The sequence below is a fragment of the Carassius carassius genome, chromosome 37, assembly GCF_963082965.1.
Source record: "Carassius carassius chromosome 37, fCarCar2.1, whole genome shotgun sequence".
In the NCBI taxonomy this organism is placed as follows: domain Eukaryota; kingdom Metazoa; phylum Chordata; class Actinopteri; order Cypriniformes; family Cyprinidae; genus Carassius; species Carassius carassius.
Window position 1 is genome coordinate 17,085,374 of NC_081791.1, and position 23,567 is coordinate 17,108,940.

The window sequence follows — 23,567 nt, forward strand, 5'->3', positions numbered from 1 at the left end:
CAGATGCATTATGCAAATTAGTCCTCTTCCGTTAGAAACTACTATGTCAATAGGGCAGGCCGATATGGCAAAAAAAATATATTATAATAAAGTTTTTCATATCAGTCGATATTGATGCATTTTGCCATCAATTTTAAATCTTTATTACCTAATTTTTATGTGGTGAAATGTAATTATTCGGACACTTAAAGGGTTAGTTCACCCAAAAATCAAAATTATGTCACAAAATAGCAAAAACTACGACTCTGTTCAGCATTGTCTTCTCTTCCGTGTCTGTTGTGAGAGAGTTCAAAACAAAGAAGTTTGTCATATCCGGTTCACAAACGAATCATTCAATGTAACCGGATCTTTTTGAACCAGTTCACCAAATCGAACTGAATCGTTTTAAACGGTTCGCATCTCCAATACATATTAATCCACAAATGACTTAAGCTGTTAACTTTTTTAATTTGGCTGACACTCCCTCTGAGTTCAAACAAACAAATATCCCGGAGTAATCAGGGGTATTACTCAGACAGTACACTGACTGAACTGCTGTGAAGAGAGAGCTGAAGATGAACAATGAGCCGAGCCAGATAATGACTCGTTCACGAGTCAAGAACCATTTCTGTCAGACGTGTCCGATTCGAGAACCGAGCAGCTTATGATACTGCGCATGTGTGATTCAGCGTGAAGCAGACCGACACACAGAGCGTCTGAAACAAACTGATTCTTTTGGTGATTGATTCTGAGCTAATGTTATGAGCACAGGTAACCCGAAGGCTTGAATCAAGGGCAATCATCGCCAATGACGCCATTACGTCGAGCGCAAAAGAACCGGTGAACCGTTTTCTTCAACCGGTTTATTGAATCGAACTGTCCGAAAGAACTACTGGTGATCCGAAAACCGATGCAACCGGTTCTTGACTCGTCAACGAGTCAGTCTATTGTTCGTTATCTGGCTCGGTGTTCATCTTCAGTTCTCTCTTTACAGCAGTTCAGTCAGTGTACTGTTTGAGTAAATGAATTACTCCAGGATATTGGTTTGTTTTAACTCAGAGGGAGTGTCAGCCACATTAAAAAAGTGAACAGCTTAAGTCATTTGTGGATTAATATGTATTGGAGATGCGAACCGTTTAAAACGATTCAGTTCGATTTGGTGAACTGGTTCAAAAAGATCCGGTTACATTGAATGATTCGTTTGTGAACCGGATATGACAAACTGCTTTGTTTTGAACTCTCACAACAGACACGGAAGAGAAGACAATGCTGAATGAAGTCGTAGTTTTTGCTATTTTTGGACCAAAATATATTTTCGATGCTTCAAAATATTCTTCGATACTTCGATGATGTTTTTCTTACCTTTCTGGACATGGACAGTATACCTGTAGAATTTAACTTATGCGCAAAACTGTAAATCACATAAAACATTTGCGAATAAAGCACTCTTTCCATCGAGCAAGTCAAAGAGAACAAAATTGTCACTTCTTGACAAAAAAAATACAAGTTTAAAAACATTCAGTATTTTGTATTTAGGTTAGTAACCGAATTAAGCACTTTTCAAGGCAATAGGCATTTTTTTATTTACTGTAAATATAATATTTATTGGTAAATAGTAAATACATTAGTAAGTTGTAGTACTTAAATACATAACATATTCTGGGGAAATATGTTTCCACCCCTTTTCTAAATCAATCGGAACACCCTTTCAAAATACATTAAGTTTTTTATTTTTCATTTATGTTCCATATTAGAAACAGCATCACTAACAGTCCATTCTTGTTGCTGCATCTGAGTTTTGTGCCATATATAATAGGCAGACAAGGACAACACCTGGTACGCAAACCTCACTAGTGCTCCGGGAGGTGGTATCAGATCTTTGGCAACCCTGGATATGTGCATTGAGAGAGTTGAAAAAGCGGGAGGTAGGTGTTAGCTAACACCGATGACGGAGCACTGTGCTGGGAACAAGGGTTGGTTCAGGGGCGGCCATGAAGGGGTTTCTGCAAGCTGGGCATCCAGACGTTTGTACTGCTTTTTGGACTTGCGTTTTCCTCTGAGGTTGCGAAGGCAGTTCAGGGCACCTCGGTCAATAAGAATCTGTGAAGAGAAATATATCTGCAGCATGTTTCCAATGGCATGTGGTAATATGTGTATTTGTCTTTACCTCAAGCATGTAGCATATGAAGAAGTTGAGTGCAGCTACAGCCACCAGCAGTAGTTTATAGTTCATATCGTTGATGTCATAGAGCTGCAGCACTTGATGGATGATGGTGTGATTGAACAGAACCAGCCAGCTCATAAGTGCAAAGAAGACCAGCAGTACACCTACAAACAAAACTAAGGAAAAAAAAAAAAAAACCCACAATGAGCACTTTCTTGAAAAATCACTATGATTATAAAATGGTTATCAGGACTGAGAGATGACAATTATAACAAGGGGAAATATAAAAAGGTGAAACATTTACAGTACATCTAAATGGTAATTGGTGAACATAAATGGAACTCAAACCCCAAATTGGCACTATAAACTGCTCAAATCATCTGGATTTAGTCAGATTTATTACATAGAAACATATTTTTTCAAACAAACGGTATCATTTGTTTACGCCATTATTTTATGTTGCTTCATAAAAGCCTATTTATAATAAAAGATTTGTGATAAATGGGTTTATGGTGAATTGATGCATTTTCTGTAAAACAAGCTCATGTGTTAAACAGGACTAATTGTACGCAACAAGGTCCAAGGTTTCAGTTCTCACAATTGTAACAGAGTGGTTTTTTGTAAGGATATCCTTTGGTTATCACAATAGACATGATGATATACTGGAATCCAGATAAGGCAAATATGCTCGTGTTCTCCATGTTGGGCAAGTTCGCAGCCCCCGTCACAGTGGAATTTAGAGGCACATACCTGAAAACGGTCACAGAGTTATAAAACAACAGTTAAATGAAGCTTCACAGATTTTTTTAATGTTACCCAAAATCTAGGTGTTAGTTGCTTACCAGTCTTGTGACACAGTGATAAGCAGAGCAGACACCTGGGCTAGGATCAGCAGCACAGTGTGCAGCAGTAAACTAGACAGGACTGGGAGAGACAGAAGACTGGCAGCGGGTCGCTGGGGATGAAGCTCATCGCTGGGACCTCCCCGTCCCATCACTATAGCCAAAACGGTCACCAAAAATAAATCAAAGAAGAGGAACTGCAAGTCTCCCAAGTTTGTTTTTTCCTACAATAGACCAAATAAACCACGTAATTTAATCATTGTATATTTGGATATTGATTTTAGCGGATTAAAAAGTCAAATGGATCGGCAAACACTCACAGTGTAGAGAATGAGTACAGAGGCAAACTGGATCAGACTGTACAAAGCCATGTACTTGAAAAGACTGAATGATGTCACCAGTGAACACCTGCCTTCCCTGTTTATATTTTCATTTCAAACAAAGCAGACATTAGATTTTGTTGTATAATAATAATAATAATAATAGTAATAATCATCTCCATCGTAAGTTAATTATTATTATTATTATTATAAATAAATATAAATACTCATATAAACATACAATGATATTATTATTAAAATGTGAGTCAAGAATACAATATCTAATTTAAAGACTACTATTAATCGTTAAAAGTAATAATCTTTATCAAAAATAAAAACATCATCATCATCAATGCATATAAATGGCCAATATATATTGATATTATATCTTAATAATAACTTAGATCAAGAATACAACATCCAATTAAATAAATTTGTATTATTATTGTTGTTTATTAAACTAATCATCATCATCATCATGATCATCATTATTATTAATAAAAATAGTAACAATAATAATTGTTGTTGTAATAAATTATTCACAATAATAATAATATTCACAAACATAACAACAGTTTATTAAATGCAATTAACAACAACAAATTTTAATAAATACAAATAAAATACATATATATTGATTAAATTATATATTGATAAAATACAGATACTGATCCTATTATAATACCTTAAGCCAAAAACTATATTTATAATTTAATTTCTGCATAAAATCCATGCATAAGAATAAGAAAAGTGTGTTATTTACTTGATGAGTAGAGGCACGCAGCTAATGTTGTTAGACTTGGATGTGAAAGGAGACGCCACCGAGGCCTCAGCCTCAGACAACGACACACCGACATCAGCAGCCCTCAGTGCTCCACAGTCATTGGCTCCATCACCACACATGCCCACCCTGTAACTACATACGGGTCAGGAGATATGGCCGTTATATTCAGGGTTACAAAGCCCTGCTAACAAATTCACTGGTTATGCATTAATGAATCAATCTACATTTCAAGCAACTGTACAATACCACAAATACTGGACTCACTTGAGTTTCTGCAGTGCTTTTACCAGCTGGGTTTTCTGTTCTGGGGTCATGCGGGCGTACACTGTTCCTCTCAACAGAATCTGGAACACAAAAACAAAGAGCACTGCCAATCTCTAGAAAATGCATTTGTGTCCACCAGTCTAAAATTGGAATGGATCAATACTCCTAAAACTTAATCTAAGTCACCTTGGGCAGATATTCAGGGAAATGATCACAAAGTGCTGCAAAGGACATCCCATTTATAGCCAAATGATAGCCAGCACCGTTCTGATAGAGACCCTTGTGGTACAAGAAGAAGATCTATTAATCTCTTTGCTGTTCTGAATGAATAAAAAGACATTATTATGTGATATGTTAGTGGTAAAATCTGTAAAGCAAACCTGTGCTGGAATATCAATAGTCTCCTGAGTATTATCAGTGCCTGCTGCTGCACCATCTCCTTGATGAAACTGCAGTGAGGCCATTGAACTGGCAGTAGGGGGCGATGCATGAACAAAAATAACCTTCTCATGTGACAGCATCATTCCACACGCACGTGCTACATTCACAGCAGTGAGAATATTGTCACCTGATAAGAGCAGAAAAACAGCATGGCAAATCATTTTCAATTGGAGACACAGAGAGGCCAACAAAAACAATTATTTGAGCTTTAATGACAATATAACTAGGCCAGAAGCAAATCATGGTTATAAATGTACACTGTAAGCTTTTTTAGATGATTTTTACAGGTTATTTTTGGACATACCTGTAACCATAACAGGCCGTATTTGTGCCAGTTTAAGTGTGCGAATAACTTCTGTGCTCTCTGGCTTCACCTGGTTCTTCATTACTAACAGACCCAGGAAGTTCATGTCTTTCTCCACCTCCACCCTACAAACAAACATTTACTTTGACCATGAGGCAGCAGGCATGCATCCGTCTATTTTTAAACATCTATTTATTATATACAAAATAATTTAAATACACAAATTTTCAAAAGTTTGGGGTCAGTATGATTTTTTTTAAACAAAATGAATACATTTATTCAACAAGAATGTATAAAATTAAAATATGATTAATAAGTATAATTAATTAATAACTAAATAAACTACTGTTAAATAACTGGGGTCAGTACAATTACAGAAATTAACACTTATTCAGCAAAGATGTATTAAATGTAAAAAAAAAAAAAGGACAGCAATAACATTTATAATGTAATTTTTTTTCAAACTATTTATTTATAATACAAAAAGTAGAATGATTTCCTCAAAAATATTAAGCAGCAAAACATGACACCGATAATAAGAAATGTTTCTTGAGACCCAAGTTAGCATTTCTGATGAATCATGTAACACAAAATACTTTAAAAAAGAAAATATTTAAATAGTATTTTAATTACTACTATTTAAATACTAATTAAAGAACTATTTAAATAATAAAAACAATATTTCACAATGTTTTCACTGTATTTAAGTTCAAACAAATACAGACTTAAGCATAACAGGCGTTTTTTAAAAACATTAATAAATCTTACCAACCCTCAATCTTTGAATGCTATTGTTTATGAAACGAAACAGCTGACCTTTCAACAGTGCTTAGGTCGGTCTCCTTAGTGAGGTGCTTGTAGGCAAATCCAAGGACCCTGAAGCCTTGGCTGGCATACTCCCGGAGAATGGGTGAAAAATGAGAAGGCACTGTCACAAGGAGAGCACAAAGACAGAACAAAGCTGAGTTCAAAAATAAATGGGCAGTGTTCCATATACTCCTGCTTGTTCTTCTCAAGGTGAAATAAAAACCAGGACAAGTTTTAAGAGTAAGGTCCTCACAATTTTCTCTACGGCAGAAGCTGGCAACCATTTCAGGTGCTCCTTTAAGGAATGCAACAGGAGAAGCTCCACCCGGACCAACGGTCACCACACTCATCCTTTGCAAAGAAGAGGAAAACGGGAATCGCCGTATGATTGCCACTGGCTGACTGACTGACTGAAAAAACAGGAAAATCAGGATTAAAACATTATCCTTATCCAGTATCTGGGATGAAGATAGTTGAACCAAAAATTAATCCACGTGCCGTTCCAAACCTCTAGACTTTATTTTTTTCTGTAAAAAAACAAAAGATAATTTGAAAAATGTCCTAACAGCGCTTAACACCATTAGCCGCGTTTCCACTTTTGAGCTTAAAGCAGGCGTGCTAGTGCGTGCCAGGGCCAGTCGTGTTTCCACTGTCACTTCCAGTGCTTGATCGTGCCTCGTCGGGGCTTCCTCGGGGCCAACAGCCCGGGTTTTTTGGCCCGACGAAAACCTTGGCGAAAAAAGCGGGCCACCTGAGGCTAGAGGAGTGGTCATGAACAAAGAGGAGTTTCTCCGCGTCTGGAGAGCTTAGCGCTGCAGATCATTACATAAAGATAACAGCTTTAACACCAGTATTAAAGACTTTTTAAAATAAGTTGAGCTCAAAACTCACTTTCAGTCATCAGCGAATGTTTGAAATAACTTGATCCGATGTGGATTATAATCACTAAACAAGGCAGAAATACATATAAGCGATGCAAAAGACTCTCCACGCTAAACATTAAAGGTGCCATCTGTCATATCTGGCAAAAAAATCAAGTCATACTCCACATTCCATACCAGATGGGGGCAGTATGCCTCAATAAAGTGAATTGGTCTACTCTAGAGTAACAAACGAGAAACGGCATAGTCTCTATGCTCCGCCCCTACCTTCACAACAACACTAGAGCATAGCCGAAGCCTATAAGACAGCGGTTCTCAATTGCAGTCCTCGCGCCCCACTGCTCTGCACATTTTGAACGTTTCTCTTAGAGCTTCAGACATTTGTTCTATTCGAACATAAGTGCCCTGCGAAGTGGTCATCCCAGGATATTCAGCCATGATTCCAGTTCGAAGCAAACGTAGCTATATGTTCCAATCAAAGTGCATTGAAGTGTGCAAGACGTGAATTTAAATTGTATTGATTTACAGAGGTATATGATGTCACAGTTGTCCATGTTTAAAGACACTGCACAGCACAAATCAGTGAATGAATGTTTTGATGTGAGGTAAACTTCAACAGATTTCCCCTGCTCAGAGAGTAGGGAGCAGTGAACATTTGAAAAACAGTTAATGCACGGAGTTCATTTCTAATGAGCTGATTATCTGAATCAGGTGTGTTAAAGAGAAACGTGCAAAATATGCAGAGCAGTGGGGCGCGAGGACTGGAATTGAGAACCGCTGCTATAAGAGGACGTTTTGCCTCCAGAGGAACGTTGGGTGATGTCAAGTGATTTTGAAACATGACATCTTCAAGCTACTCCCCTTCACCTTTACCAGTGAATATGTTCATATTCGTTTTGTTCATATTACATTTGTATATACACATTATTGAATTAAATTAATTTGACAGACAGCATTCTGTCAACATCATTGGTCAACATCAGACAGCTGATGTTGACCAAGCTAGCGCCAACCAACATAACCAGAGCTGCCAACTCTCAAGCATTCACCGTGAGACACACGCAATTGACTCTTTTCACACGCTTTCACGCCACACATCAATTTTCTCACGTACAGAAAAACCACGAAGCAAAGAGGACACGACAACAGACTAGACAGAGCAGGTTACTTATGATATAAAAATATGGGTAAGTTATAGCTAGCTAATTATCAAACGCAGCTACGGTTTTAAAATAAGCCATCGCTAACATTAGCACGTTTATAGAACAGCCTTCGATAAATTTCTATGTTATAACTTCCCGAAAAAAAATACACAAACATATAAAACAAACTTCTAGCGAAATACTAACAGCATCTAACTTACCAATCCAAAAGAAATGTTGCAAGTTCGGTGTCGAACCTCATTTCTTTCAGGTCCATCAGTTGTCTCTAGCGATTGAAAGCAGTGCCGATGTTTACTCTGGTTCGGCTCCTTTTCTTATCGGATTTGATTTGTGTTTCCGAGCGTGGTTGTTTCCCTGTAGCGGGTGGTGGTCTCTTGCCAAGGGCTTCAACCATCCTTCCGCTTGATTGACATCAGGTTAGATTACGCCCACAAGCCGTGCGAGTTATTCGTGTATTGCAGGTTGGCTGGTGGTTATGTTGCCTGCATACCGCCTCCCATGGCCGAAACTGGTATTACGACACCTGTCGGGCCGGGGCTAGTAATGCTACTGCTAATTAAGGTTGATATCTCTGCAGCACTATAACTTTACATTTTTTTAATGACATCATCGCCTTATTTCTTCTCATACTTTTGATGCGTGTAGGTAATTTTTTGAATATTTTTAGCTCAATTTTTGCACATGGCACCTTTAACGTTACCAAAGTAAACATGATAAATGCAACCACTAGGAGAAATCAGACGTCAGTTTCTTATTCTCTATCACAATCGTGAATTTATTTAGTAACATATTTTATCTGTCATAAGTCTCGTCTCGAGAGTTTAGCTCCGCGTAGCCTATCATAAAAATATAATAATGGTTTTTGTTCGGGAGCTTTTATAAAAATAGAGATATTATCATTCATTCTAAATGTGACTTATAGGCTACAAATAAACAAACAGACTCGACTGAATAAGCAGGCTATTTTCATAAGTGTTAAAAATAAATAAATAAAATAGAAATACATTTATTTCTGTGTGACTAATTTTGAGTCCTGATAAATTAATTCATTATGATCAATGTATCACTTATTGTAGTAAAACATCTATGCTTTTGCATTTAAATATTTAACAAAGCATGTAAACAAACGGCCACTTTTATCATGTTCGTTTTGTGATCGCACTAGTTCCAGTTACTTATTTCTTAGTTTTCTGATAACTTGTTGGTGAAATGATGGGGTTGCATGACGTTGTTTCTAAGAGGCGTGTAAAGGGCGTGTTTTAGTGAAGCTTCAGGACCGACTGTGGAAACCCTGCACTATTCTGGCCTCGGTGCTACTGGCCCGAGGATATTAGCCCCGTCCGGGCCGTTTTAAGCCCTGGCTCGCACTGGCCTGACAGTGGAAACACGGTTATTGACTTTGAAAGGTATGGACAAAAAGTTTTTTTTTTTTTTTTTTAAATATCTTCTTTTGTGTTTCCCAGAAGAGATGAAGGCAGTCAGGTTTGGGTGAACTTAAAAAAAAAAAAAAAAAAAAAAAAAAAAAAAAAAAAAGACTTTGGGTGGGGGGTGGGTGAACTATCCATTTAATTCATATTCAATCGCAAATTTTCAAGTCATTTCTGTGAGCTTCAATTGACCATTATCTTGTTCTGTATATGAATCATCTTACATCTTGTGACGGGAGCTCAGATGCAGGAGGTCTCATCACTGCTAGCACTCTGTGTTTGCCAAATTCAGAATCAAGTCCCATCTCATTCTCTGGCTCTGTCAGTTCCTGTCATTTGCATAAAAGATGACATCAAAGTTGCCATAAAACCAATTAAACAAAACACAGATTCATATATCTTTCACATGTAAAAGACTTAAGATATAAAGATACAAATAACTGAAATCATTTACTATCCAAAATGTTGTTCCAAACCTGTAGAACCTTATTTGTTCAGTGGAACCCAAAAAAATTTGACAGCCCTTGGTCACTGTTCACTTTCAATGTATTGAAAAGAGCTACTGCTAGTGCTACGCATCTCATTTGGTACAGTTAGATACCATTGATGTCCACTGTACAGACAAAAAATATATTTTTATGTTCCACAGAAAAATATGAAGTCATACAGGTTTGGAAGGACATGACAGTGAATAGAAAAGGAAATAATGTACATTTTTGGGTATTAACTATCTCTTTAGGAATATGAAACATTGACGAAAAACCAGTCATTACCCATCCGGTGGATTCTATCATTTTGAGCTCTAGTGGGTCTCCGAGTGCTTGACCCCCCAGCAAAGCCAGAGAATGGCAGGAGGCAAGTGCAGAGAGCATGAGTCCAGGAGAGAGAGAGAGAGGGTCAGGGACCAGCTCACTAAATCCTGCTCCACTCACTTCCATTACGCCCCATACATCCAGACCCTCCTCTGTAAGAGTGCCAGTCTGAAACGATCACAGCATTCAGTCAGTTTTTAAAAGCAATATATAGAACTTTGCCATCTTTGTCACAATCGTTTCACTGAACCAAAAGAAAATTTCACTCTTACTGTCTTAACTTTAAAATGTGTTAAGAACACTGTAAGAGCAACAGTAATGATAAACAAATTCTTTGAGCAGTTCACACAATATATATATATATATATCAAGCCAGGTGGTGCATTAGAAAAGGGACTCATCTCCTGTTTCCAAAATGCATCACAAACTGCTTGAAAAAGCTGTAAACTAATTCCACATTGCACAAGGTGCAAACAACCTTACGCCTGTTTCACACATACTCCGTCTGCAGTGCGTATGCGTTGCATATTTTTTTACAAACCCATGTTAACGGATTCCAGTTGCGTTCCAGAAGCGTTGCGTCTGCAGCAGTGCAGCGATCGTTTACGTACCGAGTAGCGGACTGCAAACGCGTCCTGTGTGAAAGCACATCGAGTCTGTGCTGCACCACATACGTAACGCACACGGACTGCATACGCACTGCAGACGGAGTATGTGTGAAACAGGCGTGAGCAGGGCCGTAGCTAGGGGCAGCGGGGCCCCGGTGAAGGTTGTACCAGTGGGCCCTGTTTGAAATTGTTTAATTTGTATGTTTGTTTATTTTTATTTATTTGTGCTATTTACACAATGTTTAAGTTTTTTTCAAGTTTGTAGGTGTCAAGGTACAGAAACCAAATAATTAAATGTAAAATAGCACTAGATAGTCTTCAATGTAAAAATTAATTATACAATCAAACCTACTACGCGGTCACTTTAAGAGGCGATGAACGCATCCAATATAATACACATCCCATTTTTTTTCCTCAACTGTTTACATTCACTTAAGAAATAACTGACAGTTTTTTCGAGCATAATTTCCAAGGTGGATATTTTGACATATTTTGTATGTATTTGTCGGCAGAGCAAAAATAGAGCAAAAATAAGCAAATTCGATGTTCAAGTGTTTTGAGATGCCTTTCTCTGCGTGAGCCCTGAACACCAGAACACCGGGTTACTGAATTGGGCTCTTTCACATCTTTTTGTTGTTCAAACTGTGATTTATATTTGTTCGTTCAGGTGCAGGAAGGACTTCGAGGAGAACTTCGCAGAAGAGAGCTCGGTTCAGTATTGCTGTCCGTGATACGCGGCTCTCTCTCTCGTGCGCACCGAATACAGCGCGTGAGTAACCGGCTACTCTGTTCAGCTTTTCCGCGTCTTGTGTTTGGATGCTTGAGGTTTAAATCGACAAGCGGGAAGCTTAAAAGCACGTGAAAAAGATAAACTTTCGTGACGATGCGCAGCAGTGGCCCGTCAACTGTCCTGAGCATCTTTTTAGGCTGGCCTCAGCCAGTCAGTTATATAAAATATCAAGGTGAAAGTCATCATCATAGCTTGCTTAGTATAGACCCAGCTACCAACACAACTTTGAGAATAGATTAACAGCGATATTTTTTTTAATCGCCCGATAAGAGTCTCACGTTAACGCAGCACGTTAACGCCGATAACGGCCCACCACTAATACACACACACACACACACGCACAGTGTGGTGAGGATGTTTGACTGCGGCACATAGAGGGGGTTCTCATTCACTTGACAGGATGTTGATATTTAGCAAGACAGCAGCAGAGATGATAAGCAAATGAAAAGCAGAGATCTTAACAGTCATGGCTAAACCTCTCTTGCACAATGCAGCCCTCTAACAAACTCTTTTTCTTCACTTTGAAACCACATGATGCTTGCAAGAATGCAATAATATTGTTAAGAATGAAGGGATCAATTCAGAGTAAGCTAAATCAGTAAAAAGCTTTTGCTCTCACTATATCCTAAGCGTCATAAAATAAAATCTCTCTTTTTTTTTGTTGTAAAAAAAAAAACAAATTAAAAAATATATATATAAAAAAAATCATTTTTTTAATTAAATGTAATTACATTTTACTTTATCAAATTTACTGAGTATAGATTACTAAAAAAAGCTAGTTATTATAATATACATATGCAAAGCAATCCAAGGTTAATAATCTAGTAGTCAATAAACCTATCCATGTTAACTAGATTGTGTGTAAAAGGAAGTGACATGGGGAGTTGTCACAAACTGACAGTAAAGGAAATAAGCTGACTATTGGTCCTGCCCAGGGCACTGATGATGTAATCATTACACAAACAGACGTCTGCACGGAGTAATAAAACAAAGTTTATTTTAACAGCTTGAAGCTTAGGCTTTTAAAAGCCAAATATAAGATTTAAGCAAAGGCTTAATATTAATATGCCTGAGTTTAACCATCCCTCCACAAGATCTGAATCATCAGCACAGCATTTTTAAAGAAGCAATAAAGATCATTCCAACAAAGGATCTCTCAAAACTTTGTTCTCTCACCTTATCAAAACAGAAAAGTGATGTCTTGCCACAGATATTAATACGAGGTGGGCTGATGCAGAACACCCCATGACGCTTCAGCCGATTCTGGGCATAGATAGTGGCTGTAGTTATAGCAGCAGGAAGAGCAGGTGGGACTATTATTGTCACAATATCCAGAGACCGGATGACTAGCTCTTGCCAGGTTGTCTGATGACAGAAGAAGTGGATTCACAGCCAAATTAAAAAATCTTGAGGTGTAATTACTTTAATTAACAGTTGTAATTAACAGTTTTTGTCTCAGATGAAAGCATCTAAATCCAAATTGCTATAGTGAAAGAAACCTTGACTAACAATAAAGGGAAGTAAGACAGACCAGACATGAACTTAAAATGACTTACATTGCTCTTTGAAAGTATCACAATGCTATAAATAGTGCCGACCAGAGCTGAAACACAGACATTCATATCAACCAAGGCCCATATTCTGCATTATGAGACTAACAGAAACAAATGTCATTATATCTCATACATATATGAAGCTTGCAAATAATCCAACTTACCCACAATTCCTAGAAATAGTAGGAACTTCATTGCATCCTTGTAGAAGCGGAAGTCTAATGGCTGAGGGTAAAGGATAGAACTAATAAGGTCTCCTTTGGCAGTAAAAAAGCCTGAGGAACATTAACGAGAAAACAACAAAAGTCATTTTAAGGCTTCTCTGTCTTCTACATACTGTACTGTTGTAAAGTTTGGGACGGAGAGTGGTGCAGTATGATTTTCAAAAGTTTTAAAAGAAGTCTCTAATGCTCACCAAGGGCTGCATTCATTTGATAAAACAGTAAAAATAGTCATATTTGGAAATATTTTAAAATGTCATTTATTCCTGTGATGCAAAGCTGATTTTTTTAGGATCATTAGACACATGGTCCTTCAGTGTTCATTCTAATATGCTGATTTGGTCAAGAAACATATCTTATTTTTATCTATACTGAAATCAGTAGTGTTTGTGGAAATGGTAATTTATATTATTTTCAGAATTCTTTGTCAATTAGAAAGTTCAAAAGAACAGAATATTCTTGAAATAGTAATCTTTTATAACATTACATCACTTTTGAGCAATTAAACACATTCCTTGCACTAGATTAATAATTTTTTTCCTTTTTTTTTTTTTTTTAAAGTCCAAACTTTAGAACGGTAGTGTATAATCAACAACAACAAGTCACCTGTGTGTGTTACAACAGCAATGGCCCCAATCCCAGCAGACCCGCCTCCTTTAGCCTGGATGAGCTGTGTGCCACAAAACAAAGCGTGTCTGCGTTGAGACTCTGGACTGTATGTGGCTTCAGACACAGACAATGGCGTCTTCATCACTGGTATGCTCTCACCTGTCAGTGAGTTCAGAACAAAAAGAGAGAACAGAAGAACGGAAAAGCATCTAAATGCATGTAGATTTACTGCAATGCACAATTTCAGAGGTGGTCTGTATTCTCTCACCAGTCAGCATGCTTTCGTTCACCATGCACTCCCCTGCCAGCAGGGCGGCATCACAGGGCAGAAGCAAACCCTCGGATGGAATCACAATACAGTCCCCTGGAACCAGCTCCTCAGAGCTCACACACTCCTCTGGAAAAACAAACAAACAAACGTAGTTACACAAAAAAATCTAATCAACACTGGAAACATTGTGGCTATTTCTGGCGTTTGATAAGCAGCTTCACCTCCCACGTCTCTGCGCACGGTCACGTTCACTATCATCCGGGCCATGCGGTGGAGAGTGGTGCTTTGCTACAGAGACAAAAAACAACCCCATACTTTTTCAATTCACAATACATCAAAAGAGCTCTGAAGACTTGAACACGCAAATAATACCTGCATACCTTACGGATCTCATAAAGGGACACGCCGATTGAAATTAATGATATGATTAGGATACAAGCAGCATAATAATAGTATCTGTCTGACATCCACAGGATGATGCTGAACACCTGAAATATGTAGAATGGATTGAGAACCTGAAAAAAAAAATACAGAGCAGATTAATATGTGAACCTTTCACAAACCATTTCATTCACAAATCCAGGGAATGATGCCGTTTAATCAACACACAGTGTTTATAAATGCAATATATTGATTTTACAGTGTTTTTAATCATTATAGAGTTAAAAAAAAGTAAAGGAGAACAGGTCTACCTCCTCAAAGAGAAGTTGCAAATAAGACTTAACAGGTACATCAATGATATTGGCCCCAAAAATCTGCTTTCTGTTGAACAAAGGATGTGTAAGCATTTAAAGCATCTAAAAAAGCAGTTATATTCATTGCTCATATAGGCATTAAAAAGGTACAGACCTTGTGCTTTGGTCTGCTTTACTCAGTCCTTGCTGTCGGTCATGCAGATCAGCGCAGGTCCAGCCTTCATTGAGAATGCTGGAGACAGAAGATCATTTACTACCTCTCCATTTCAGACAGCTTTATAACCATAAAGAGAGGAAACCAACACATACATAAAGAAATATGAAACAGTACCTTGCTTTGCAAAAGGCTCCTTTTCTGGCAATCCATATGTAGCGCATGCCCTCAAACACATAGTATCTGAGCAATGTTTTCTAGATGAAAGAAAAACGAGATACAATTAAGCAGATGGACTCAAAATGCAAATCACACTGTCTGTTTGGACTGCCCTTATGTTACCTTTTCACTGTGTAGCTGCACAGTGTCTCTCCATTCATTCTCATCTGCTTCTACTACTGCAAACTCCAAACTGGAAAAGTTCAAGCATTAAAGTAAAAGCTCTATAAACGTGATAGTATATTATATAAATATATCATTCATGTACAAACAAATAAATACAGTAATGAATTTATTATTACATTTAATAATATTTTTATTAAAATCAGAATAAATTCATTCGAGTATAACAATTACTACCACGACAAAAATCCTTTTTACATTATATATAATTATATATTACCATTTAAATACTTTAGACTTTTTCTTGCATTACAACAATGACAATTTAAGTGTGAAAATGCCTTATTGTCATGAAAATAGTGTCACACTAGCCGGGTTTCCATCCAAAGTTTGCACCTTTAATTTTTTTAATTTTTAAAATGCAAAGAATGGGTTAACAAGTATCTGGTTCCTTTCTGAAAGAAACTTTTAAAGCACATAAATACAAAAAGGAGAAGCATGAGTAATAAATGTACTGCGGGCCTCACCTGCCTTCCTCAATCTCCTCTGTAAGCACATCTACAACAAACTGCTGTCCATATCGGTCCTGTCACAAACAAATAAAAAAATATCCCTCACTTATTATGAAAAGTGTTGTGATTTACTGTATATTCTTCTCCCACTTGAAAATATTTGAACAACCATTATCTAAAGTCTCAGTGAAAAAAACTTTAATACCTTTAATAGTAAAACATCTGCCATTGAAATGGGGCAGGATTTGCAGCGGGCCAGGATCCCGAGGCGAGGGCGCCAGTTGAAGAGTACTAACAGCAGGCCTAAAGAACATAGCGCCCCAAAACGGCACAACCACACCTTCCAGCACACACATTTGTACCCCTGAACATCCTGAGAAACAAATCACATGATAAAATGATCTGTTCTAGCATAACAAGAAACTTATTTGTATTTTTCCAAAATAGTACCATATGTGAGACGGCAATGAGCTCCTCGTGTCTTGGATCCTTTATGAAAGGTTCTGTGTCTGGGGAGGTCGCCCCATCCAGCCCCGGACCACAGCTCCCTAAAAGACAACATCCGTAATTAGTCCTTCTGAGCAGTAGTTACTCAAGAGCACTAGGAAATTAATGCAAACACACTTTATAACCCGTGTAGTGTGCACACCCTTTTTGTAAATACAAGAATAGACTCTAGCATCAATATATGGCGTCAGTAGTGTACAACATCAGTTATAATATTGAGAGCAAATACATCCATGTTGTAATTAACATGCTGGCAAATCGTCACTGTGAAATGGCTACTTGCTTTTTTAAGTTTTGAAGAAAGGTTTGTAAACAGGTTTTAAAAGGTTAAGGCTGAGAAACTTGAGAGTCTGGAGTTTTTCTTCTTTTTTCATGTCATGTGCTTGCTTTGTGATGTTTCTACAAAATCAGAAATGCTTAGTTTCACTCTACAAATGCTAGCTTCAAACTGATGCGAGAAACCACAAAACAACAAACCTTTAGCACAAACAACTTGATTTTTTTAGCGTTCCAAGATTTAATTGCGTTTAGGTCACTACAGTGCAAACAACACTACAATATACATATTAAAATATTTATACAGGTGAGCTGAAGGATATTCGTAAGAAATTAAATATTTCAGAAACAGAAACTTGGCAATACAATGGAAACAAAACAAAATACAGTGCTATTTAAAGAATCTTTTCTAGCAGGTTTCTGATGCAGAGCTTGAAATACAGGTTCAGTCATCTCAGTAAAGCAGAGAAGACAACAGAAGGGGGGGAATAACCAGCAGCAAATGTGCTAGAAACATAATACCCCTTTCAACACATTATTTGTGGAGTCAACTGACTTTGACTCAATGTCAAATATACTCTATTATAGTTTCAGACAGTTCTAACAATTAAAACTATTACTTTTTAAAAGTATATGTGCTAAACGAATAGAGGTGTATTTTTCAAGAAATGCAAAAGATCTTACCACCCTTTGGTCTTTTTCCTGATGCAAGTTCCTAGCAAAACTTCTAAAAATTATTAAACACAAGACTAGTCTACGACATTATTGTTCCCTTTGGCCGAAATATCCACACTAAACCTGCAAGTGAGAAAGGAAATGCAAACGTTCAAGTAAACCAAAGCAGTAACGCGAAAGCTCCGCCTACATTCCTCTATAAAGCCGCTGATGTGCCCCTATGGCTTCCACTCTAGAATGACTCATTTCAGAGAATCGGTTATTTTGAAGGGTTCGAAATAAAGAACCGGTTCAACTCAATTCGTTTATTTTTTATGTCTTAATTACGTAAATGCATCATAACACCGGCGAGGCTTTTAAACGTTTAAATTTAACGATATGTACACGCAAATAGATTTTTTTATAAGGTTAAATAATTTTAATAGCGTTTAATATTAGCCTAGGTGGGGTTTTTTGCAGCAATGGCTCACTCATGACTTGGAACCTTAAAATGAATTTATATTCATACACTAACATCAGTCGTATTTTTTTTTTCTGGACGTTTTAATAGAATGTTTGAAGCCCACTGCGTTATGAAAATCAAGCCTCTTTCGTACGGGTGTTGATAAAAAAAACACGTATGTTTTTTGTACCATTATTCGCCTATTAAAAGTAACTTTTTGCTCCATCATGTTGACTCAACCGATCTGAGCGATTCAAACAGAACCGTAAACTCATCATTTGTAACACCGTTTCGATTCGCTGAACAAATATGACATCCGGTTTTATATACATATCCTGGGAAAGACATGTACAGCTTGTAAATAGACAAAATTATGTATTAAACTGCAGTCAATAAGACCTAATGGGATGCGTCTGTTCCATGCGTTCAGCTCCAGTGACATTTCATCTGTTAGTCTAGACATGCACAGGCGAACTGCACTTACCCATTCCTGCTGAATCCATATATGAACTATAACGTTAGTACTAAAGCCATACTTTTACTCAAGGGCCATCATTTTCGTTACACATTATCGCAGAAACTAAAATTTTGTGAGTGTTTTGTCAAGTGTCTGAATGTGACGCCATAGTCTTTCTTCCTTTACGATCTTTTGTCATCTCACCCATTCAACAGTGCCACCTAGAGAACAACACGGGACTTTCTTATCTAAATCTAATTTATTCTGCAGAAGCATGCACTTTACTACTATAAAACATATCTTCTAACCTATGCAAGGCACACATTTTGTAAACAAATGATTGTCATCTGAAACATGCAGATATATGTATGTTTTTATAGCAAGCATAGCACATTACGTGTACAGTACGAATCTACCACACAAGAAAAACTAGGACACAAGACAAATACTACACTATTATGTGTTAAATATTATGCCATTTTTACAGGTTCCTGATTTGGATATATTCATGTACAGTGTAACTACAGATGAGTTTCAATGAAAATGAAATGCAGGTCCAGTTGTAAATTTACTGTTCATTAGCAGTAAATACAGGTCTCCACCATCAAATAACAAAGCATCCCATGTTTGCGACCACTCCATGCTTAATTCACACATTTACACAATAATTTAAACCATTAAGTACATGATATTTCCTGCATTAACAAGTCAGATGGCAGATTATCTCTTTTCTTTGTAAGTGGCCATCATTTTCTTAATTTCTGCTATGGCTTTTCCAGGATTGAGTCCCTAAACAGAAGACAGGACAGAATAGATCAAATTAAATAAGGAAAATTGGGAGACACTAAACATAAGCTATTGCAAACAAACATTTATTAAAGGGACAGTCCACCCAAAAAAACAACGAAACAGTTTTGGCTACCAACATAATTTCAAATATCTTCTTTAATGTTCCACAGAAGAAAGCAAGTCACACAATTTTGTTGAAATGATGAGGGGGAGTAAATGACAGGGGGTGGTCTGTCCCTTTAATTTTCAATAACAGGGAGTCCAATTCATCTAAGCAAAGCAAAGTGTAGCTATGCAGTTTGATGGGGAAATGGCATACCTTGGGACATGTCTTTGTACAGTTCATTATTGTGTGACAGCGGTAGAGCGAGAAAGGGTCCTGTAATTTGGACAGACGCTCTTCTGTAAAGTCATCACGAGAGTCAATCATCCACCTATACGCCTGAGCATTGGGTACAAAACAGCAGAGATTTGAGGTCAAAGATGTCAAACTCAATGCTGATCCAGACTAATCAAGACTTAACTGGTAGATTTATTTTTGTAAAATCAATAAACAATGATAAATGGCTGTTTTTTTTACCATATAAGCAGTGTTATAAAGAGAAAAATACATACCTGCATGAGCACTGCTGGACCAAGGTACTTGTCACCATTCCACCAGTAGCTAGGACAACTAGTGCTGCAGCATGCACACAGAATGCATTCATACAGACCATCCTATGAGCAAAAAACATTAGCAAAAATCACAATCACCCTTCACACAGAGACAATCAGCAGAATAGAGTGTCTCTAACCAGCTTTTGACGGTCCTCGATTGACTGGAGGTACTGCTCTTTTCCCTGCTTTGACTCATCCTTCTTTTTCAAATAGGGCTCGATGGACTTGTACTGTGCATAAAAGTTGCTCATGTCCTAAAAAAACAGGAAATACGAGTGTAGGATAAGTTTGAAATTTTAGGTTTATTCTATTTGAGAAATACATTTTCAGTTTACTCACAGGGACAAGATCTTTGACCACATACATGTGAGGCAGGGGGTAAATCTTCGTTACTTTGCTGGTATTTGTATCTATTTTGTTTAAGCAGGCTAAAGTGTTTCCTCCGTTGATGTTCATAGCACATGAGCCACAGATACCTGTCAAATTATAGAAATTTCATAACATTCTGTCTTTGTGATGTTACATATTAACAGAATAGTTAACCAAAATTTTTTGCTAAAAATGTAGATGAAGAAGTAGATGAGTTTGTTTATTCATCGGAGCATATTTCACTCTGCAGTGAAAGGGGACTGTCAGCATGAAAGTTCAAACATACAGTTTTAAACTTTAAAGGCATTAATTGATGGACTGCAGTCACGCTGATTACTTGTGGACTACTGTGATGTTTTTATTGGCTGTTTGGACTCTCTTTCTGACGGCATCCATTCACTGCAAAGGATCCACTGGTGAGCAAGTGATGTAGCCTAATGTTAAAGGTGCTCTAAGCGATGCCGGGAGTCGTAAATTCTTGTTGACGTTCAAATTGTTGTCAAACAAAACGGAGGCTAGCTAGACCCTCCCTCCTCCTCATCCGTGCACTAACCCCCCAAACCTTTCTTGTCGGTTATTGGCTGGAACAGTTTGTTATGTTTTGTGGTGCGGGTGAGACCAGTTTGTTTTTCTTGTTGTTTGTAGAGCCTGTGGTGTCTAGAGAGACCCCGTTTTTTTACAGTGTGTTCAGGGGACAAGCAGCTAGCGGATAGTGAGGAGATGTTTGCTGGAAGTGACAAAAAATGTTTTGGCCTAATAAATGTGTGACATCACTTAGAGCACCTTTAAATTTCTCCCAATCTGTTCTGTTGAAGAAACAAACTCATCTAAATCTTGAATGGCCAGAGGTTGAGTGGATTTTTTTAAACACATTTTCATTTTTGAGGTTGACGTCTCTTTAACAGGACACAGAATTGATTTTATTTTGTGCTCAAAGGAGTAAAACATATTTATTCTTAATTCCATTTTTTGTGTGTGTGTGTGTTTTTACCCTCTCGACATGAGCGTCTGAAGGTGAGTGTCGGGTCCATTTCATTTTTAATTTTGATGAGTGCGTCAAGAACCATTGGACCACATCTAGGATGAGAAAGTGTAATTAAAATTTTGCGATATTTAATTCTTAATAAATAATAGCATTTGGATATGGAAGACATGACAACAAATAAATTAGGAAAAAAATTATTTATTTATTTACTTAGTGTTCCTTTAAGTAAAGCAACTGTTGTGACTATAACTTCAGTGTAAATATTGGTGCTTACGTGTTCAAATAAATCTCATAGGTTTGCATGCGAGGCTTGTCACCAGGTCTGTCAGGGTCCCATCTGTAAATCTGAAATTTCTTTGTTTTTGGCTCAGGGGCAGGGGCAGCTGCTGTCTGGGCATATCGTACCAGCTGGGGCAGTGAGAGGAAAGACATGTGACATGTGATGCTAAATACTGAGTTTACAGACATTACATAAATAAAAAAAGTGCATCCCTCCAACCTTAAAATATATTTGGTACAATTAAAACATCAATATTATTTTCATGGCTTTGTCAAGTTAGTAAATACATAAATATGCCAATGTCTTTTTATCCAAGGGGTATTTGGTATGAAAAAATATATATAAAAATTAAGCAGCTGGAATTAGCGATTGGCTTTTCACAGCGCCACCTCTAGGTGAAACAGAGAAGTGTGCGGGAGTTACATCACCTCGTTACTCAACTCACATTGGTAAACTATGTAACGTACAGTTGAGTTCAGACATCACTCTTCCATACTAGAAGGTCAGTTTAATTAAAAAAGGTTACATTCATTTAATCTGATGAAGCCGACGTTTTTATACCGCTGCGTAAGTAACATGACTGAACAACAGGTTAACTCTGGATCTGTCAGCAAACCAGCTCAGCCTAATGAACAAGTCACACTCGGTAAGTTTCCAAACGAGAACTTGCTAATAAATCACGAAGGTCTCAAACATCTTCATATAATCACCTTACACACGCATTAAGATGCTGACAGGTCAGAATTCGTAAACAACTTACCAACGTCCTTCTGTTGCGGAAAGCAACAGCGCTGCGAGTGAAAGAAATGCACGCAGACATCTTCCTCTTCTGTGTTGTTGTGTAGGATTTCCTTTTTTACGTTAGCGGCTTCAACAGTTTCAAATACGTAAACTGCAATCTGCTCCTCCTCCTAATGTCAGCGGGCGCCGGGCGTGAATTTGCCCTCCGTCAATAAAGAGCGACACGAAGACTAGGCTACTGTACTTGAAGCTAAAGCGTCTTTCAGGGATCCCAACTGATATTTGAAAGTTATGGATTGTTATGGAAACCCTGGAAACATTGTGCTGCCTGGAAAAGTCATGGAAATTAATACAATAGTAAAGAGCCATGGGGAGTTTTTTAAAATAATCAGCTAATTTTTGCTTATATAAATAATAATAAAAAATCCATTAAAATATTATAACAAAAGAAATATATATAATTAAAAGTAAAAAAGTATTTTATATAAATAATAGTAATATATATATATATATATATATATATATATATATATATATATATATAGTTATACATTTTATGTGAGGTCCCCTATGATTTTAACTATTAAAAAAGAAACTTGTTCTAGAAACAGACACTGAAAATTAAAATCCATGTGAAAAACCATAAGCAGATAAGGCCTCAACAGCCCCAAATGTCAGGTTTCATAGTTCATACAGGAAAAACCTGTTTTCTCAGCCCTAAAAATTAAAAGGCATTATGAAACTAAACAGAAAACTGTAGGACAAAGTTGCCCTTATGCAAAATGCTGCATATTTTAAAGACTTCATCATATATTTGGATGAACAATTTGGATGAACCATTATTCGGTGAACTATTCCTCTAAGAATACTCATATACAAATATTAATACATCATTAAAACCCTGCTATACTACACCCTTTGAAGTGGTTCATTTTATCTTAGTATTATTTTCTTACTTAACCTGTGTGAAAACATTAGTGAAATCAATTATTCAGGTTTTTGCTGTACAACATTTTGCTGATCCACAGCAAAATAAATGCCACACACAAAGGTATTAATTCTGCAAAACTCATCACTTTGGAAGGAAAAATAGGGTATAAAGTATTTTAAAACACCTTTGACCGCATTTTGAGATAAACCCATATAACAGAGCACAATGACACAGCAGTCCATTGTCTGAGAAACTCAGCCGCTTCACCATGGCTATGACAGTGGAAAACTGGCCTACATATATTTAATGTTATGGAGTTCCCGAGATGCGAATTGATCTTAAGTGAGGTTTTCCTCTCTAGTTTGAAAGACATCAAGAATTATGGTTGAAGGACCATTAAAACATCCCTTCAAGGTAAAACAGGAATGGTGTTAATCGGTCTTGTCTTATTTCCTGCTAGAAATCTGCAGTGACTCCTGGATCAAAAGCAATCTTATCCAGGCCTCAAGTGGAGT

The 23,567-nt window shown here is 37.2% G+C and overlaps 2 protein-coding genes across 2 annotated transcripts; both read right to left on the reverse strand.

The window, feature by feature from the left end:
* Window positions 1-1,685: 1,685 nt before the first annotated feature.
* LOC132118201 (polyamine-transporting ATPase 13A2-like) lies at window positions 1,686-18,709 on the reverse strand. The gene is made up of 29 exons (XM_059527866.1): window positions 18,328-18,709; window positions 16,394-16,491; window positions 16,149-16,316; window positions 15,959-16,017; window positions 15,432-15,501; window positions 15,267-15,346; window positions 15,090-15,167; window positions 14,933-15,002; window positions 14,621-14,755; window positions 14,462-14,528; window positions 14,238-14,366; window positions 13,967-14,128; window positions 13,304-13,414; window positions 13,143-13,189; window positions 12,763-12,951; window positions 10,150-10,356; window positions 9,601-9,705; window positions 6,159-6,315; window positions 5,915-6,026; window positions 5,099-5,223; window positions 4,734-4,921; window positions 4,540-4,632; window positions 4,354-4,433; window positions 4,069-4,221; window positions 3,306-3,402; window positions 2,986-3,209; window positions 2,742-2,893; window positions 2,147-2,319; window positions 1,686-2,079 (listed from the first exon to the last, which is right to left on the reverse strand). Exons 1-29 carry the CDS (start codon window positions 18,344-18,346, stop codon window positions 1,912-1,914), a joined length of 3,516 nt encoding a protein of 1,171 aa, XP_059383849.1. The 5' UTR covers window positions 18,347-18,709; the 3' UTR covers window positions 1,686-1,911.
* Window positions 18,710-18,855: 146 nt separating this feature from the next.
* On the reverse strand, window positions 18,856-22,284 carry LOC132118200 (succinate dehydrogenase [ubiquinone] iron-sulfur subunit, mitochondrial-like). The gene is made up of 8 exons (XM_059527865.1): window positions 22,141-22,284; window positions 21,375-21,508; window positions 21,107-21,192; window positions 20,086-20,222; window positions 19,884-20,000; window positions 19,705-19,806; window positions 19,409-19,531; window positions 18,856-19,089 (listed from the first exon to the last, which is right to left on the reverse strand). The coding sequence occupies exons 1-8, from the start codon at window positions 22,198-22,200 to the stop codon at window positions 19,021-19,023; spliced, it is 828 nt and encodes a 275-aa protein (XP_059383848.1). The 5' UTR covers window positions 22,201-22,284; the 3' UTR covers window positions 18,856-19,020.
* Window positions 22,285-23,567: the final 1,283 nt, after the last annotated feature.

Coding starts and splice junctions, on each gene's coding strand:
- LOC132118201 (XM_059527866.1), bottom strand. Junction 13,415..13,966: donor TGCTGTTGTAACACACACAG/GTGACTTGTTGT, acceptor AATGTTCCTCAG/GCTTTTTTACTGCCAAAGGA. Junction 4,222..4,353: donor AAAGCACTGCAGAAACTCAA/GTGAGTCCAGTA, acceptor ACCCGTATGTAG/TTACAGGGTGGGCATGTGTG.
- LOC132118200 (XM_059527865.1), bottom strand. CDS start 22,200: ATGTCTGCGTGCATTTCTTTCACTCGCAGCGCTGTTGCTTTCCGCAAC. Junction 21,193..21,374: donor TATGAGATTTATTTGAACAC/GTAAGCACCAAT, acceptor TTCTCATCCTAG/ATGTGGTCCAATGGTTCTTG. Junction 19,807..19,883: donor TCGAGGACCGTCAAAAGCTG/GTTAGAGACACT, acceptor TTTTGCTCATAG/GATGGTCTGTATGAATGCAT.